Source organism: Marmota flaviventris, chromosome 2 (assembly GCF_047511675.1).
Source record: "Marmota flaviventris isolate mMarFla1 chromosome 2, mMarFla1.hap1, whole genome shotgun sequence".
Lineage (NCBI taxonomy): Eukaryota > Metazoa > Chordata > Mammalia > Rodentia > Sciuridae > Marmota > Marmota flaviventris.
In genome coordinates, this window is record NC_092499.1 from 36,293,933 (window position 1) to 36,313,853 (window position 19,921).

Sequence of the window (19,921 nt, forward strand, 5' to 3'; positions counted from 1 at the left end):
TGTTCTTTAAACTGACAGAATGTTTGAGCTTCTTCATAGAAAGGAGATCAAAGGCATCTCCAAGGTCCTAGGGTCTCCAAGGCTGGAAATACATCTTTCAAGAACAGGGGCACCTGAGCGATGGGGCTATAGAGGATCATCCTCTCAACACTTCCAATATGGCTTTGCTAAATATTCAGATCTAAATAATATTTTGCTAAGCACTACAAAAATAATAATAATATTTAACATATGAGGTGGATTGAAATGACCATTTTAAAACTCTAGCCCACAGGAATACTCATGCAAGCTGCCTACAAGAAACCCACTTTAACCAGGCATGGTGGCACATGCATATAATCCCAGTTACTCAGGAGGCTAATTCAGGAGAATCACAAATTCAAGGCCAGCCTTGGCAATTTAGTGAGACCCTGTCTCAATAATAAAAATAAAAGAGGGCTAGACAAATTGCTCAGGGGTAGAGCTCTCCTGAGTTCAATCCCTAGTACTACCACCAAAATAAAAATAAATAAATAAAAACTTACCTCATCAATGAGACTGAAAATAAAATGATAGAAAAAAAACATACCATACACCATATAAATGGAAAACAAAAGCAAGCAGGAGTAGCTATACTGATATCAAATAAACTTCAAAAACTGTAAAAAAGCTGGGAATAGTGGCACGTGCCTATGGTCTAAGTTACTCAAGAAACTGAAGCAGGAGGGTCACTTGAGCCCATATCAAGGCCAGCCTGTGCAACATAACAAGATCCTGCCTCAAAAAAAGAAAAACCATAAAGAGACAAGCATACTAAAGCAATCAATTCAACAGGAGGAAATAACTACTGTAAGTATCAAGCACCAAGTTATATAAAGCAAGCATTATTAGATCTAAAAGGAGAAAGATAATCTAATAATAGTTGTGGACTTTGATGCCACAACTTCAACACTTTCATCGAAGGACTGATCATCCAGACCAAATAAAAAATCACCAAAGAAACATTAAAATTAAACCATGCTATAGACCAAATGGACCTAACAAACATGTACATAACATTTCATCCAATAACTGCAGAATTCTTCTCATCAGTACAAAAAAAAAAAAAAAACATGCTCCAAGATATACCATATATTAAGCCAAAAAACAAGTCTCAGCAAATAAAAAAAAAAAAAAAAACTGGAAACATAGGATGCTATGGTTTAGATGAGAGTCCCCCAAGGTCTATGTGCTAAAGATTTAGCCCTATTGGGAGGTGGTAGAACCTAAGAGGAGGTCTTAGGAAATCTTCTGGTCACATGGGGCATGCCCTTGATGGAGATATTGGGAACCTGGCTCCTCCTTGTCCTCTCTTTCATTCTGGCTGTGAGGTGAATAGGCTTCCTCTACTATGTGCTCCCATCAGCATGTACTGCCTCACCGTAGGCCCAGAAGCAACAGGGCCAACTAAACCTATAAAACTACAAACCAAAATAAAACTTTCCTCTTTTTAAGTTGATGTCTCAGGAATTTTATTACAGTAATATAAAACTAACCCATGGCATATATCTTCTCTGACCAAAATAGAATAAAACTAGAAATCAACAAGAAGAACTTTAGGAATTACACAAATTCATGGAAAATTATAATATTATCTTGAAGGGCCAATGGGTCAATGAAGAAAGTAAAAAGATAATTTTTAAAATTTATTAAGTAAATGAAAATGAAAACAACATACTAAAACCTATGGGAGGGACTAAAGTTGTAGCTTAGGACTGGAACTGTAGTTCAGTGGTAGATCACTTACCTTGCATGTGTGAGGCACTGGGTTCAAAACTCAGCACCACATAAATATAAATAAATATTTTTAAAAAACTATGGAATACAGCAAAATAACTAAAAGGGAAGTTCACAGCTATCAGGGCCTACATCATAGAAACAAAATGATTTCAGCTGGGTGTGGCAGCACATGCCATAACCCAAATAACTCAGGAGGCTGAGGCAGGGGGATTGCAAGTTCAAGGCCAGACTTGGCAATTTAGCAAGACCCTGTCTCAAAATAAAATTAAAAATGGCTGGGATGAAGCTCAGGGGTATAGCACCCCTGGATTAAATTCCCCAGTAACAATAAAAACAAACAAACAAAAACAGAATGATTTCAAATAAACAACCTAATGACACAACTCAAGGAACTAGAGAAACAATGACAAACCAAACCTAAAGCTAGTTGAATGAAAAAATAAAGATCAGAACAGAAATAAAGTAAATAGAGACTTATAAACAATAGAACATATAATGAAACAAGGGTGTTGTTGTTGTTGTTGTTTAATTTATTTTTGCCACACTGGAGACTGAACCCAAGGCCTTGCACATGCTATGTGAGTGCGCTACCATTCAGCTACATCCCCAGACAAGAATTGGTTTTTTGGAAAGATAAAATGTGCAAACCTTTAGCTAGACTATCCAACAAGAGTAGGGGTTGAGGGAAGACCCAAATACATAAAATCAGAGCTAAAAAAGGAGCCAGGTGCAGTGTTGCACAACTGCAATCCCAGCAGCTCAGAAGGCTGAGGCAGGGAGATCTCAAGTTCACAGCCAGCATTAGCAATTTATTAAGGCCCTAAGCAACTTAGCAAGACTCTGTCTCAAAATTAAAAAAAGGGCTGGGGATGTTGCTCAGTGGTTAAGTGCCCCTGGGCTCAATCCCTGGTTCAAAAAAAAAGAGAGAGAGAGAGATTACAACTGATACCAAAGAAATACAGAGGATCATTACGGATTATTATGAACAACTATAGGCCAACCTAGAAGAAACGGATAAATTTTCAGACAAATAGAACCTACCAAAATTGAACTATGAGGACATAGAAAACCTGAACAACAACAACAAAAAAGATTGAGTCAACAATAAAAGTCTCCTAAAGAAAAGCTGAATCGGTGGCATTGCTACTATATTTTGTAATACTTTTTTTTCCCCAGTGCTAGGGATCAAACTCAAGGCTCACACATGCCAGGCAAGCATCCAACCACTAAGCTACTTCCCCAGCCCTGTGCCAAACTTTTAAAGAACTAATGTCAGTTATTTTCAAAGTATTCCAAAGTATTAAGAGGAAAATCCTTCCAAATTCACTCTATGAGGTCAACATTACCCTGATACCAAAACCAGACAAGAAACATGCCAAAAATGAACATAGATGCAGAAATTCTAACATATGAAATCCAACAGTACATAAAAAAAGATTATGCACCACAATCAAGTAAGATTTATTCCAGGGATGGAAAGATGATTTAATATAGATACATCAGTATACATGATAAATCACATTAACAGAATAAAGGATAAACCCCATATGATCATCTCAATGTAGAAAAATCATTCAATAAAATTCAACATTCCTTCATGATAAAAATCCTCAGAAAAGTAGATATAGAACACAATAAGGACCATAATTGACAATCCACAGCCTATATCATATTAAATAAGGAAATGCTAAAATGATTTCCTCTAAAGTCAGGAAAAAGAAAAGGATGTCCACTTTCACCACTCTTAATACAGTATTGGAAGTCTCAGCCACTGGAATAAGGCAAGAGAAAAAAGTAAAAGACATCAAAATAAGGAAAGAGGATGTCAAATTATTCTTGTTTGCTGATGACATGATTTTACATATAGGATACATATAAAGATATAAAGACAGGGATGCAAGGTTGGTTCAACACATGAAAATCAATAAACATAATACATCACATCAGTAGACTTAAAGACAAGAATCATAGTATTATCCCAATAGATGCTGAGACAGCATTTGACAAAATACAGCATCTCTTCATGTTCAAAACACTAGAAAAATTAGGTGTAGTAAGAACATACCTCAACGTTGTAAAAGCCCAAGGCTAACATCATTCTAAATGGAGAAAAATTGAAAAAATTGGAATAAGACAGGAATATCCCCTTTTACCATTTCTATTCAACAAAGTCCTTGAAACTCTAGCTAGAATAATCATGCATGAAAGAAATTAAAGGGATACAAATAGAAAAAGAATAATTCAAACTACCACTATTTGCTGATGACATGATTCTACATTTAGATGATCCAAAAAATTCTACCAGAACTAATAAATGAATTCAGCAGAGTAGCAGGATATAAAATAAAAACCCATAAATCAAATGCATTTCTATACACAAGCAATGAATTCACTGCAAGAGAAGTTAGGAAAACAACCCCATTCACAATAGTCTCCAAATAAATAAATAAATAAATCTCTTGGGAATCAATCTAATAAAAGAGGTGAAAGATCTCTACAATGAAAAGTACAGAACACTAAAGAAAGAAATTGAAAGACCACCTCAGAAGATGGAAAGATCTCCCATACTCTTGGATAGTCAGAATTAATATAATGGCCATACTACCAAAACTGTTATACAGATTTAATGCAATTCCTATAAAAATCTCAATGACATTCTTCATAGAACTAGAAAAAGCAATCATGAAATTCATTTGGAAAAATAAGAGACCCAGAATAGCCAAGGCCATCCTTAGCAAGAAGTGTAAAGCTGGAGGCATTCAAAATATTAAAACTTAAACTATACTACAGAGCAATAGTAACAAAAACAGCAAGGTATTGGGACCAAAATAGACATGTAGACCAATGATACAAAATGGAAGACAGAGATAAACCCATAAATACAGTTGTCTCATACTAGAGAAAGGTACCAAAAACATACATTGGAGAAAAGACAGCCTATTCAACAAATAGTGCTGGGAAAACTGGAAATCCATATGTAGCAGAATAAATTCGAACCTCTATCACTCACCCTACACAAAAATCAACACAAAGTGCATCAAAGACTTAGATGCTGGAAGAGAGACCCTGTGCCTAATAGAAGAAAAAGTAGGCCCAAATCTTCATCATGTTGGCTAAGGAACTGACTTTCTAAACAAGACTCCTAAAGCACAAGAAGTAAATCAAGAATCAATAAATGGTATGGGTTCAAACTCAAAGCTTCTTCTCGGCAAAGGAAACAATAATGTGAGGAGACAGCCTACAGAATGGGAAAAAACCTTTACCATACACACCTCAGAAACAGCACTAATCTCCAGGATAAAGAACTCAAAAAACTTAACACTAAAAAACAAATAACCCAAACAATAAATGGGCTAAGGAACTGAAAGACGCTTCTCAGAAGAAGACATACAATCAATCAACAAACAGATGAAAAAATGTTCAATATCTCCAACTATTAGAGAAATACAAATCAAAACTACTCTAAGATTTCATCTCATTCCAATCAGAATGGCAATTATCAAGAATACAAGCAATAACAAATGTTGGCAAGGATGTGAGGAAAAAGGTACACTCCTACATTGTTGGTGGGACTGCAAATTAGTGCGACCACTATGGAAAGGAGTGTGGAGACACCTCAGAAAACTTGGAATGGATCCACCATTTGACCCAGCTATCCCACTCCTCTGTTTGTACCCAAAGGACTTAAAATCACCATACTATAATGATGAAGCCACATCAATGTTTATAGCAGCTTAATTCACAATAGCTAAACTATGGAACCAACCTAGATGTCCTTCAACAGATAAACAGATAAAGAAAATGTGGTACATATACATAATGGAATATTACTCAGCCTTAAAGAAGAATGAAATTATGGCATTTGCAAGTAAATGGATGGAACTAGAGAATATCATGCATATTATTTCACTTATGAAATAAGCCAATCCCAAAACCCAAAAGCTGAATGTTTTCTCTGATAAGTGGATGCTGATCCCTAATGGGGCAGGGGGAGAGGAAAGAATGAAGGAACTTTGGTTTGTGTAGAGGAAAGTGAGGGGAGGGGTGGGGTTATGAGGACAGAAGGGACAGTAGAATGAGACAGACATTATTACCCTATATACATGTATGATTACACTACTGGAGTGACTCTGAACCATGTATAACCAGAAGAATGAAAAGTTGTGCTCCATTTGTGTACAATATGTCAAAATGAATTCTGTAAAATATATTAATTAATTAGTTTTTTAAAAAGGATATATAGAAAAGGATACAAGGATAAACTCAAAACTCCATCAAAAAACTTAGAACTGAAACAAATTCAGTAAGGTTGCAAAGTACAAAATCAATATGCAAAAATCAGTAACATTTTAATACACCAATAACAAAATAGCTGAGGTAAATGAAGAAAGCAATCTCACTTACAATAGCTACAAAAAAATAATAAAACAACTAGAGAATGATTTCTACAATAAAAATTACAAAACAATTATGAAAGAAAATGAAGAGGACTCCAAAAATGGAAAGATATCCCATATTCATGATTGAAGAATATTTTTTAAATGTTCTTACTACCCAAAGCGATTTATATGCAATTCCAATGCAACTCCAATCAATGCAACTCCATTCAGAATAAAAATGACCTTCACAGAACTAGAAAAAAAAAATCATAAAATTAACATGGAACCACAAAAAAGTCCTGAATAGCCAAAGCAATCCTGATCAAAAAAGAACAAAGTTAAAGTCAATACAACACCTGACTTCAAAACACATTACAATATTCAAAACATATTACAATAACAATATTGTTATTACAATAACAAAGCTATAATAACAAAATCAGCTTGGTACTAGCTTAAAAACAGCTAAAAGTTCAAAGGTACAGAATGAAGAACCCAGAAATAAATCTACCTACTTACAGTCTACTGATTTTTGACAAAGGTAGTAAGAACATACATTGGAGAACACAAAATTACTTGACCTCTTTCTTTCACTATGTACAAAAATTAACTCAGAAATTAATCCAAAGACTTAAATGTAAGATTCATTCAAATTACTAGAAAGAAAGCATAGGGGAAATACTCCAGAACACTGATCTAAACAAAACTTTTTGCCAAAAAAGTACAGGCAACAAAAGCAAAAATTGACAAACAGAACTATATCAAATTAAAGAGGTTATTACACCAAAAGAATCAACAGCTTGAAAAGACAACCTACACAATGGAAAAAAATATTTGCCAACTATTCATCCACAAAGAGAGTATTTCCAGAAAATATAAGGAACTCAAACAACACAAAAGTAAAATAATAATATGAATAAAATTAAGAAGCAATAAATGGGATGGAGTCAAACTAAAAGGCTTCTTCTCAGCAAAAGAAACAATCAATGAGATGAAGAGAAAGCCTACAGTATGGGAGCAAATTTTTACCACATGCACATCAGATTGAGCACTAATCTCCAGGGTATATAGAACTCAAAAAACTTAGCACCAAACAAACAAACAACCCAATCAATAAATAGGTTAAGGAACTGAATATATGCTTCTCGGAAGAAGATATACAATCGATTAACAAATATATTGAAAAATGTTCAACATCTCTAGTAATTAGACAAATGCAAATCAAAACAACTCAAAGATTTCATCTCATTCCAGTCAGAATGGCAGTTATCAAAATACAAAAAACAATAAGTGTTGGCAAAGATGTGGGGGGGAAAGGCACATTCATACATTGCTGGTGGGACCGCAAATTGGAGCAACCAATCTGGAAAGTAGTATGGAGATTCCTTAAAAAACTTGGAACCACCTTTTGACCCAGCTATCCCATTCCTTGGTATATACCCAAAGGACTTAAAATCAGCATACTACAGTGATGTAGCCGCATCAATGTTTATAGCAGCACAATTCACAATAGCCAAACTGTGGAACAATCTAGATGCCCTTCAGTAGATGAATGGATTAAGAAACTATGAGATATACACACACACACACACACACAATGGAATATTACTCAGCAATAAAAGAGAATAAAATTATGGCATTTGCAGGTAAAGGGATGGAGTTGGAGAATATCATGCTAAGTGAAGTAAGCCAATCCCAAAAAACAAATGCTGAATGTTTTCTCTGATAAGTGGATACTAATCTATAATGAGGGGGAGCATGGATGGGATGAGTGAAGGAACTTTGGATTGGACAAAGGGGAGGGAGGAGAGAGGGAAGGGGCATGGGGATAGGAAAGATGTTGGAATGAGACAGACATCATTACCGTAAGTACATGTATGATTGCACGAAGGTATGATCCTACTTCGTGTACAACCAGAGAAGTGAAAATTTGTGCTCTTTGTGTACAATTAATCAAAGAGCATTCTGCTGTCATGTATAACTGATTAGAACAAATTTTAAAAATTAAAAAATAATAATAATATAATTTTAAATGGATGAAGCCAGGCAGGGAGTCCTGAACACCTGAAATCCCATCTACTCATGGACACTGAGGCAAAAGAATCACAAGCCTAAGACCAGCCTTTAATTTAAATGCACAAATATTCTATCTCAAAATAAAACTAAAAAGGATAGGGTATGTAGCTCAGTGATTGAGCACCCTGGGTTCAATAAATAGCACCCCAGGTTCAATACCCAAAACTGAAGAAAAATAAAATTTTTAAAGAGGTAAATGACCCAAGTAGACCTGTCTAAAAAAAAAAAAAAAGGAAATACAAGCTGTATGTGATGGTGCACAAATGTAATCCCAGCTATTCAGGAGGCTGAGGCAGGAGAATTGCTAGTTTGAGAACAGCCTTGGCAATTCAAAGAGACCCTGTCTCAAAATAAAAAACATAAAGGGGTATGGCTCAGTTGTAGAGCATCCCTGGGTTCATTCAGGTACTGAGAAGGAAAAAAAAAATGCTAACAAGAATACAGAGAAAGGAGGGAAATTCTCATATGCTATTGATAGAAAAGTAAATTAGTATAGCCATTATAGAAAACAGTAAGCAGTTTCCTCAAAACTAGCAATAGAACTATCATATGATCCAGCAATCCCACTATTGGGCACTGGGTATACCAAAGAAAAAAAATGAAATCAGTATGTTGAACAGACATCTATCTGCACTCCCATGTTTATCGCAGCACTGTTCACAACAGCCAAGACAAGCTAGATGTCTATCAATGTCAGCAGGAGCACACACTGCAGAATTATATATAGAATAGAGCTGGGCATGATGGTGCACACCTATAATCCAAGTTACTCAAGAAGTTGAGGCAGGAATATTACAAATTCAAGACCAGGCTGGGAACATTAGCGAGACCCTGTTTCAAAATAAAATAAAAAGGGATGGGAGCATAAGTCAGTAATAGAGCACTTACCTACCTTGAGTGAGGTCCTGAGTTCAATGCCCAATAACCCCACCCCACCCCACCCAAAAAAAAAAAAAAATCTGTTCTTTTAAAAGACATGACAAGGGCTGGAGTTGTGGCTCAGTGGCAGAGTACTTGCCTAGCATGTGTGAGGCCCTGGTTTTGATTCTCAGCACCAAATATAAATAAATTAATTAATTAAATAAAGGTCCATCAACATCTAAAAAAAATATTAAATAAATAAATAAAAGTCAACAAAACTACTAGCACTTTATTTTTTAAATTTTTTATTATTATTATTATTATTATTATTATTATTATTATTATTATTATTATTTTGGTACCAATGATTGAACCCAGGAGCACTTAACCACGGAGTCACATCCCCAGCTCTTTTTATGTTTTGAGACAGGGCCTCACTAAGTTGCTGAGGCTGGCCTTAAATTTGTGATCCTCCTACCTCAGCCTTCTGAGTTGCTGGGATTACAGGGTTGTGCTAGCCCTTCTTATTTGGTTTTGAGATAGGGAGAATTCAAGCTGCCCAGGCTGAATTCAAATTTGAAGTCCTCCTGCCTCAGCCTCTCTAGCAGCTGGGATGCAAAGCACCAATCTCCACACCCAGTCAAAACTACTTCTCTTGAAAGAGCAAGAAAAAAATTCAGGAAAAGCACACTAAATGATAATAGGCTTAGCACGAGAAGTTGGAGAAAGGTGAGTTGCTTGCTTTCATTTACACTGTGGTACTGTTTGAAACACAAAGCATAGTTGTTTTTCTTTTTGCTTGCTGGGGATGAACCTGGGGCCTCCAGCATGCTAAGCACGCACCCAACCACTGAGCTACAACCCCAGCTCACAGCATACATTAATTTAAAAATCACAAAATAGGTGTTATCAAAGGCATTCCTTTCCAATTCCTTGCTTCCTGCCTGGATCCACACACCACCCCTTAGCCCAGTCCTCCACACCACACTCCTCCCCAACCCCACTTACAGATGCAGGCAGCCGCCAGCAGGCGGCCAGCGACATAGGGAGCACTGCAGCTGGGGAAGAGAGGTTGCACCATGTAGTTGGCAAAGGTGATGGCAATGATGGCCTGGCCGGTGGGCTCAATGATGAGCAGGGAGGTCCAGAGGCGGATGAAGGCAAGCAGTCCCCCAAAGGCTTCCAGAATGTAGGCGTAGCTGGCCCCAGATTTCTTAATGGTGGTGCCCAGTTCCGCATAACAAAGGGCCCCAAAGACAGAGAAGAGGCCCCCAACAGCCCAGATGACCAGGGAGAGGCCAAAGGAGGCACTGTACATGAGCACACCTTTGGGGGAGACAAAGATTCCCGAACCAATCATGTTCCCCACAATAAGGCAAACGCCATTAAGTAGTGAGATCTCCTTCTTCAGCTTTATCTGCTGGGCTCCTGGGCTGGCCCCATGGCCCAAAGGAGAATCATCAGCCTCTTGCTGGGAGGCCACTTCATATTTGATGCTGTCAACCATGGTGGAGGAGAGGAGAGCCTTCACCAGCTTCCTGGCATTGCCCTTTAAGGAAGAAAGATGAGAAATATGGTGTAATTGATAAATGTGTAGTTCCCCACCCCTTACCCTACAGGGGCCAGTATGGGCAGCCCACCCACCACTCAGAGACCTCTCTTTTGCTTCCCACCTTGAAAAAACCTCTTCTTCTGGCTGGCTCATCAAAATGACCCCAACTTGAATTTTTAAAAGGGAAAGCATCTGCCTCTTCATTATGATGATGCAGCCCAACTCATTTTCCAAATAGAAAACTAAATCCTGGTTTTGCCTGAGCCAGCTGTAACACAAGACTAGTAAGTATGAAGGCAGTTTGGCAGCTCCCAAGTATAATTATAGTGGATTGACCCTGAGTTTTCAGACGTATCCAAAAAGTCTATCTTCTCTCTAATTTCAGTCTCACCTATCACCTGTGCTGAGATGCAACCAACCCTGCAAGCAGCTACTCTGTGGGATCTCCTCACAATGCTGTTCTCTTCCCCAAAGACACTCACTCTAGCAAATCTAAAGGCTTCAGAGCTTTCCTGCTAGAAACTAACAGCCATCTCCCTGCTCAAGGAGCATCCATTAACAACCCTCAGCTGGTGAATTCATCCCTGCCCAAACCCAAGCCACCCCACCCATCCTGAAAGAAGACAGGCTTCTTTATGTTTTTCCTTTCCTAGATCCTTTTCCCAGTCTCTAGCATTCCAAGCCTCTCCTCATATTGGCATAGTTGTATCACTCAAAAATGTATGAATGAGAGATGGTGACCCAAATATACAGCAGAACCTAGAAATGAAAGGAGGAAGCTTCCCCTCTCTCCCCTACCCCTGGAGTTGCTGTTGGGGAGAGAGAGAGAGACCACTCAAAACCAAGGCAAGGAAACAGCTAAAACCAGGCAGCAGATGCAGGGAAACACAGAGCAGGAGACAGCAGAGAAGAAACTAGAAATAGCTAGTCAGGAAAATGAAGAGATACTAAGGCAAGAGGCACTGGGGAGAGGCCCCTGGATACTACAGAGCAGCCAGAGAAGCAGAGAGGAGTTAGCAGGGAAGTGCGACAAGAGGACAGGGTAAGATGCACACTCACTCCCCGGCCCTGGATACAAGCAGGTCCTCACAGCAGTAGCCAGCAGCAGTCACTGAGAGAAACGCGCCCTCCCAGAAGGATGGTCCAATTGTTCCTCCTCTCAACCAGCACTAAAGGGAAGGCCAGGCAAATGCCTAAGGATTTAAGTGACGTCAGGAAGGGGGGTGGGGCAAGGGAGCAAGCAAAGGAAGGGGTGAGGAAAAGGAAGAGGAGAGTTAAGCAACCGTCTGGGTCCAAGGTTCACAGGCCCTTTGCATCTGCAAAAGGGGCAGCAAGGAGTTCTGGACTCAGCACTTTCTGCGATAAGAAGGCACTCTCTCAGGAATCTCCTTTGTCAGCTCTGCTCCAGGACTGAGGGCCCAGAAGAAAGGACAGCCAGCTGTGTGCCTTTTCTGTCTAATGGGGAAGTTATGCCCCAACAAGTTAGCTGAAGACAGGGCGGTGGCACAGACCCCTCTCCGTCCTCTATGCCCCACCCTATCCTCACTTCTCCTCACCCCAAACAATTAAGAAAGGCAGGAAGGTTGCAGAGTGTGACACAAAGACTTGTTCACATGCTGAGAATTAGAGGAAGTATAAGAGCCATTCCTATACCCCATGATTGGGTGTCCTAAGAGGAGAACTCTACACACTTCCCCATGCAGAGATGGGTGGCTACTTGGGTCATTATCCAAAGTCTGAACCTCAAACTACTTTAAAGGAAAAAAAGTCAAGAAATGAGATCAAACCTCTAGCTACATCTCTCTCTCCATCCCATCATTCTTAGGAAAAAAAAAAAATCAAGATCTCTAGAGTATCCATAACTCTTTGCATATACCTTCTCCAAATACAACATGGCTCCAATTTCTTAAAAATATGGAGAGGGCTAAGATTGTAGTTAAATGGTACAGTGCTTGCCTAGAAAAATAAATAAATAAATTGGAAATAAGATATCTGTGAGCTATCCTGGCCATACAGGCCCAGAACAAGCAGAAGTTGGCCAGTTTTTAGAAATCACGCAGTTTAGTCTATAGTCTACTTTAAATCTGATGTTCTGGACTATTATCAACAGAAATACACTCTATCCTTTCTGAATTCCAACTGTCGGTCCCTTCTTACACTCTTCCTAATCCATTTTTTGTTATTCTACAACAAGAGAACAGAGATCTAAATATCCCTGGGAAACTGATCTCTACTCTTCATGCTCCCATTCTAGCTCCTTAAACTTGCACCCCCAAATATGCTCCTGTAATAATTACAGAACTTATTGAGATTTAATCAGGCCAGACACACAGCTAAGCCCTTGAATGAGTTATCTCATTGAACCCTCCCTACAGCCTATGGGCAGGTATGTTCACTATGCCTTCTATGGGGGCAGGTATGTTCACTAGCAGGGTGCCAGTAAAAAGGGAGGCAGCTAAAACCCAGAGCACACATAACACTTGTAATCACAGAACTATGCTATCTCCACAATGTCCCACCCCTTCAACCTGCCCTAGTCTCTAAGGCTTCCTGTCAGACAGCAAATCACTTCAGGTGGCTCCCTAATGAATTACCTGGGGGATGATATGATTAGATTAAAAAGAAAGCCTCTGGCCTCCTTTGTCCACCTACTTTGGAGAGGATAAGAAATAATTATAAGACCTGTTAGTGCTGGGGTTGTGGCTCAGTGGTAGAGCCAATCATGTGTGAGGCACTGGGTTCAATTCTCAACACCACATATAAATAAATGAATAAAATAAAGGTTCATCAATGTCTAAAAAAAAGACCTGTTGGCAGCACTGAAATTATTAGGGTACCCATTTCTAGTGCAAACAGAAACACAAACCACTCCTGCCTTTTTAAGACCACATTCATTGGCACCAAGGGGTGAGCATGTGTCTCAATGTGACCTCAAGAAAAAAAAATGAAAGAGAGACAAAGGAAAGGAAAACAGTAAGGGAGCACAAGGAGAGAAGTGTACAAGAATGAGTTCATGACTGGTAATATCAGAAAAGTGAAGTCCTCTCAAGGAACTTGAGACAAATCCAACTACACTCTAGCAAACAGCATGCCCTAGTGGTCTCACCAGGAAATGTTGAGTGGAATCTCCTAGCCTCACCAACTGGTCAGGGGAGGCTGTCATTCATGGAGATATCCCTTCTTTTCTCATCTACAGCCTACCACCAGAGACAAGAATGCAGCACCTCTGGCATCTCACTCCTCCCTGAGGACCTCAGTTTCAGGGTAATGATTCTATCTTCAGGCACTCTGGGCCAAGCAGCACCTCCAGGCTCTCCCAAAGAGGTTCTGCCACCCTGGCTTTACAAAAGCCTTATAAGATAACAGCACCCCTCATGACCTTTCTCTTTTTTGGGGTGTCATCTCTGAGGACCCTGTGAATATTACAGAACCACACACTCCTCTTATAGCTGTGGAAGAAGTGTCAGGCTCAAGGGTTCAGGAAAGCAGGAAGCAGGGCCCCTAGCTAGCATGCAGAGCAGCCAGTGGAGCCCGGTGCCCTGATCCCACCCCCCAAAACCAACACCAAAACACACTTCTCCGGGAACCAGCACACAGTTCTGGGTCATGGCTCCTCAGCCAAGTTCAGGGAGCTACTGTAAGAATATGCTATCTCTCCCAGATACCCCCATGGCCTGCCTTTCTGGCTCCAACTAGTCTGTGTTGCCTCCCCTAACAACAGAAACCAAACAGACACATGCTGGTATGGCTGCATTCCCCATCACTCCAAGCTACATGCTCAGCCCCTCCCTCTCCAGTTCTCCATTTGTTTTTCTATACTCCTCTGTAGCTGCGATCTTCCTTCGTGTGTGTTTGGGGGAGGGGGGATGTGAAACAAGAAAACAAATTGTTTAGTCCTATGACCAGAGTTCCCATTAACAAGGGCTGAAGTCTCTGGGCCAGAGACTGCCTAGTGAGGCCAGGGCTGGGATCAGGAACTAAGACTTGAATCTCCCTCCGGTTGATTTTCAGGACGCACTCCATCCTCTCCTTCTCTTCCCCTCTCGCCCATTGTCCCTCTCCCACCTCTTACCTGTCTCTTGACCTTTGGGAAAGTGCAGGGAGGAGGGGCTACCAGCAAGCCCTGGGAAGGGGGCCAGGGAAGGTGATAGTTAGGGGTAACAGGGGTATGGCTCGTGCTGCAGCAGCTGTTGACTCTGAGGAGCAGAAAAGGCAGAGGGTGACGGGGACCGAAATGGAAAAACAGGAAAACACATGTGCGACTCTGGCCGGCAGCGGGGAGGGGCTAGGGGACGGGCTGGAGCTCGGATTGCCTGGACCAACCCAGAGATTCTTGCCCGCTCCGCCTCCAGGCACCTTCTCCACTGTCTCAGCTCCACCTCCTCTCCACACCAACCCCTGATCTTCCTTGTTGTCTTAAGTTTACTAAGCACTTTAGTTTTCCTTGCAATTTACATTGCCCTCCAGAGGATCCTTACAATTCCCCACCTCCCCTCTTCCCCTCATTCCTTTTCTTACTCCCTCTCCCACTCACAGACTGTGTTTAGTCCTACAGGGGCATAGGATCCTATGGTTAGGGCAATGGAACTCTGCCATCCCATCTCAAGAGTTTCCAAGCCATTTCAGCACCTAAAGCAAGTCAAAGAAGATAATATACACCAAAGAGGGCCCCCAAGGGTGCAGCCAAGCATACATCAAGATATCAAACAAGCCCACTCATTGCCCAGTTCCCCAAATGGTTCAGGTAATGTTCAAGTGTGAGTCTGCGTTGCCAGGTAAGAGCCAACAATGCTGTGGCACCCTGGGCAGATTCCTGAGTTGCTGCAAACTACTATTTAAATATATGGAAGCTGGGCATGATGGCCCATACCTGTAATCCCACAGACTGAGGCAGGAGGATCACAAGTTCAGGGCCAACTTCAGCAATTTAGCTAGACCCTCAGCAATTAGCATGACTCTATCTCAAAATTGAAAAAAAGAAAAAAGAAAGAGAAAGAAAGAAAAAGGACTGAGTATGTAACTCAATTGTAGAGTACCACTTGAGTTCAATCCTCAGTACCAAAAATACATAAATATCTGTTATGCTTACTGAGATAAAGGAAATACAGTTTTCTCAAAATAAAAACTGCATAAGCATATTTCTTTACATTCAAAATTAGAGGTTATTATATAAATTCATCACATGCAATTTTCTGAGGCAGACCACTTCTTGGTAAGCATATTAAACCACTTTAAAGGTAGACAATAGCATTAATCCCTGTCCTGGGGAGGGACGCGTCACAGTGCACCATGCATTTTCAGAATTCCAGTTGTGACTGTTGCCTTAGGTAATTGATAGCTCCCAGATCTCCAGGCTACACCCTGCAACTTGCACTTGCTTGTTGCAAATTACTCCACAGACAGGTGGTCTAGGTAAGGAGTCCTCCAGGACTCTGTCTGGGCCACTGGATGGAAGCCAACTTATATTTCACAAAGAGACACAGAAATCAGAGTTCACTGGCACCAAATATCTGAATTATTCCAATGATAATTTATTGCCTTTTTAGACCTGGGCTGCTTCCCAGATGGCCTGCCCCTTAAACTTACCCTGGGTTCAGTTTCAAGCTATGAGGGAAGTCCTAGGAAGAGGAGCAAAAAGCCATCCCTGTTAGCACAGGTTGGCACGGCCCCAGTTCTCTCCCTCATTGCACTCCAGCCACTTTGTCTCCCTGCTGTAGCCACACAATAAGCATGCTCCCACTTCAGTTTTTTCAATGCTTTTTCTTTCACCTATCTTCCTTGCCTGGAACTTTCTTCCCTGTGATATTTTCCATTCCTGGTGTTGTAATCACCACCACCACTAGAAGGTAAGCATCTCAAGAGCTTTGTTCACTGTATCCTCAAGTGCAAGGCTTGCAGTCATTCATTGCAAGGGTGAAGAAATGAATGAACACCGCTGTTACTCTGATCTCCCATCTGGCTGGGCTCCTGGGCAGGCTCTTGAGTCTGCCCTCCAGACTTACGCTACTCCTCTGGCTCCTTAGAGCAAGGAGTCTTCAGTGGTACTTCTTATTTTTGGTAGAAATGGGTAAAAGGAAGAAGAGTATGGTTTTCAGTTTTATTGGAAGGTTTAGAATGGTTTAAAAATTGACTTTGTTTCACTAATGGGAAAAAATAAAACATAAAGGCCCTCATCTAATGTTCTTTCCTGATTCCGGAAGTTCTTAGTTCCTCTAACCCACACAGCTCAGGTGACCTGTCTGCAGGGAGAAGGTGGCCAAAGCGAGGTGCCACGACAGGGTCAAAGGGCACAGAAGATAGAGGCAGACAAGCACTCAGGTTCACGCAAAATCCGAAGGGGTTCAAGAAGAGAGGAAGCGCTAATCTAAAACGTGAGCTCTTCTGCTACCCTCCACCCCGCCCCACCCCCGCAGCTCTGCCCTCCCCCTGCAAACCTGTCTGTCGCCCCTTTCCAGCTCTCCTCCGTCTCCGCCCCCGCTAGGCCCTCTGGCGCTCACCTTTGCCCCGTTCTCCCACATTCCCTCCCTACCCTTGCTTTCTGGTTTCCCGTCTGAGGTCCTAAGATCTCGCTTTCTCAAAACCAGACCCAGCCATCACCCGCCCTCAAAGCCCCTAGGAAGAGCTGGGTTGCCCTTCATAAAGGGTCTGACCTCCGGCGACGACCCAGGATCTTTCCTGGGGAGCCAGGACCCCACCAAGTGTCCCTTCCAATCCCTGCACCAAGCGTCCCTTCCATTCCCTGCACCGGGTAAAGCATTCCACCCCCTGCCTTTCCCCTGGATCTAGGAAGCAGGCTGTGGTGAACGAGAGTGAAGGTGAAGCAGACCAGGTATCACCCAAAAGACCCTTGCTATAATCAAGCTTCTCATAAGAAAGATTTTTACAAAGAGTGTCAACAGGATTTCACAGGAGTTTTGCAGAAAGCTCATCATGGTTTGAAGCTTCCCCTTTCTTATAAATGCCGGGTTTGCAGAGAAAACATGTGAAACATCTGTCTAGCCTAAGAATATGGGACAAAGACTATTAAGTTCCCTCCCACTCAGGCTGGGGATGTGGCTCAAGCGGTAGCACGCTGGCCTGGCATGCATGCAGCCCGGTTCCATCCTCACCACCACATACAAACAAAGATGTTCTGTCCACCGAAAACTAAAAAATAAATATTTAAAAAAAAAAAATTCTCTCTCTCTTAAAAAAAAAAAAAGTTCCCACCCACTGACATGTAACAACCCCACTGAGTATAAAATTTAAAGAATTTCCAGTCAAGGTTCAGAGAATTTCAGACATGGGCCACACTCTGGCCCAGCCCCATACTCTGGACCAGCCGGCTGCAGCCAATAAACCTGCCTCCTAAAAATTCCTTGGGTGTCCAGTCTCTTCTGTCCTATATCATTTGGTGATCTGGATGGGATGGAAGAGGCGAAGACATCTTTTCTGCCTCTCTTGTATCCGGTTCTGGCTTCCCCTGGATGTTGGAGGACAATGCTTCTCCTTGATGCACCACAGGCAACTCTTTGCTCGTGGGCAAGGTGACTCACCCAGCACCCCTGAGCTGCTGCCCCCAAAGCACAATAGAACCCACAGAGATGCAGGAACCAGGAATAGGGAACCTGGAACACTGCTAGACTGAACAGACAGGAAGAAGGTCCTTTAGTGGATCCCACCTGACTTCCCCTTAGAGGCCTCAGCATATGGAAAATAGCCTTGATTTACTTCTGTAACCTCCAAAGGAGTTGGAGCCAAAAAGGACCCAGGAGTCACCCAAGTAGTCTCTGTTTGGGGTCAACAAGCAGAAAGGAAACCCTGGCTCCTTCTGTGGTTTTGGAATTTGGGGGATTTGAGCAGTATAGAAATTTTGCTCTTATCATATCTATGTGAAAGTATGTAAAAATGTGTGAATGAGATGGACAGCAGAATTGTTCAGAACTGACCCAAGGGCCCGAGCAAGTGTGGAGTCCCAATCTGCAGTTCCATGGTAGCTCATACAGTCTGAGGTGGAATTCTACCAACCAACATCTAGCTGGAAGCTCCGGGTCAGGGGTTGATACCAACCCACAAGGCTAAGAGAACCCTAAGTCTCTGAGAGGGGAACGGCCAGAGATATACGAAGTAAGTCTTGTCCTAAGTGTGCAACACTATGCAGGGTAGAACATGGGGGGCATGCAGAGTAAATTAAATCTTTTGAAATGTATATTAGAAAACTTTAAGAAAGGTGTTTAATGGTTACTCTGGTTTGAAACTCACTCCACAAAGGTTATATACTCTCTGCAAATTAGAATGGCCAGGCTTTGATGTGGGATGACCACCAGAAAAAAGTGTCACTGATGATGTCCTTTCTATTAAAAAAAAAAAAAACCTGGACACCCAGACCATTCCCTTATATTGATTGCTGGCAAGAAATAGTATAGAAACAGCCCGTTGGTTGAGAGCCTATCTGGAAGAACAGTCCAAGTTGACATTAGTTCAGACTATAGTAGCCTCTAAGACCCAACAAAAGGGAACTAAACAGACAAAAACCTGACAAATAAAATACAGAAAGGAAACCAGTTTTCTCCATAAGCCAGAAGAGAGGCCATCACCTTATATGCCATTCTACCCGACTTTGCCAAGACCACTGAGGCAACAGGCTGTCCCCTCAGCCCCCTCAGCCTCAGAGGCAACAGATGGTGGCCCCTCAGCACCAGCCACTCTTTCCTCCTTGATGCCTCGGTGCCAGAGGCTTCTCCAGAGCCAAAGACTCCTCCATCCCACCCCACCCCCACAGAGACCAAGGCAGGATACTTGTCCTAAGACCAGAGCCACAACCCAGATGAGAGTTCTCCAGATGCCCCTATGAGAGACTAAAAGGGGCATAGTTGTCTGTATTGACCAGGAGGGAAACATCCAAGGGGGACAATGCAGTTTTGAGTGCCAGCCTTTCACCACCACCTATCTCTTAAATTGGAAAAATCATACTCCCTCCTACACAGAGAAGTCCTGGGCCATGATGATCTAATGCAGTCCATTATCCAGACCCACCAGCCCTCCTTGGTTGACAGAGGAATGCAAACAGGTGACCTGAGAGCTTTAAAATTGCTAGAGGATCATGCTCCTGACACACAAGGCAACATCCAAGCCTATGCCCAGGCCTGGTTCTCTGACACAGACCTAGGAGGGGCCCCAACAAAGAGGAGGACCTCCTAAAGATAAAGAGCTATCCAGAGGCCCTCATAGGCAGCCCCTATAAGAAGGTGGGGGGGGGGGAAGAGGCTAAACATGAACAAGATATCAGAAGTACTCCAAAAGCTTGATGAAAGTC

The 19,921-nt window shown here is 41.7% G+C and overlaps 1 protein-coding gene across 4 annotated transcripts in view; it reads right to left on the reverse strand.

Moving 5' to 3' along the window:
* Slc7a7 (solute carrier family 7 member 7) overlaps window positions 1-19,921 on the reverse strand; it is a 58,415-nt gene that overhangs the window by 29,724 nt on the left and 8,770 nt on the right. The window contains exons 1-2 of one of the 4 annotated variants that reach the window (XM_027920143.2): window positions 14,699-14,845; window positions 10,083-10,623 (exon numbers count right to left, since the gene is read on the reverse strand). In XM_027920143.2, coding sequence (XP_027775944.1) covers window positions 10,083-10,581 — 499 coding nt within the window. In that variant the 5' untranslated portion in view covers window positions 10,582-10,623; window positions 14,699-14,845. Of the gene's footprint in view, window positions 1-10,082; window positions 10,624-11,685; window positions 11,793-14,698; window positions 14,846-19,921 lie in introns of those variants that run through there. The other 3 variants (XM_027920141.3, XM_027920145.2, XM_027920142.3) reach the window with 3 other exon arrangements.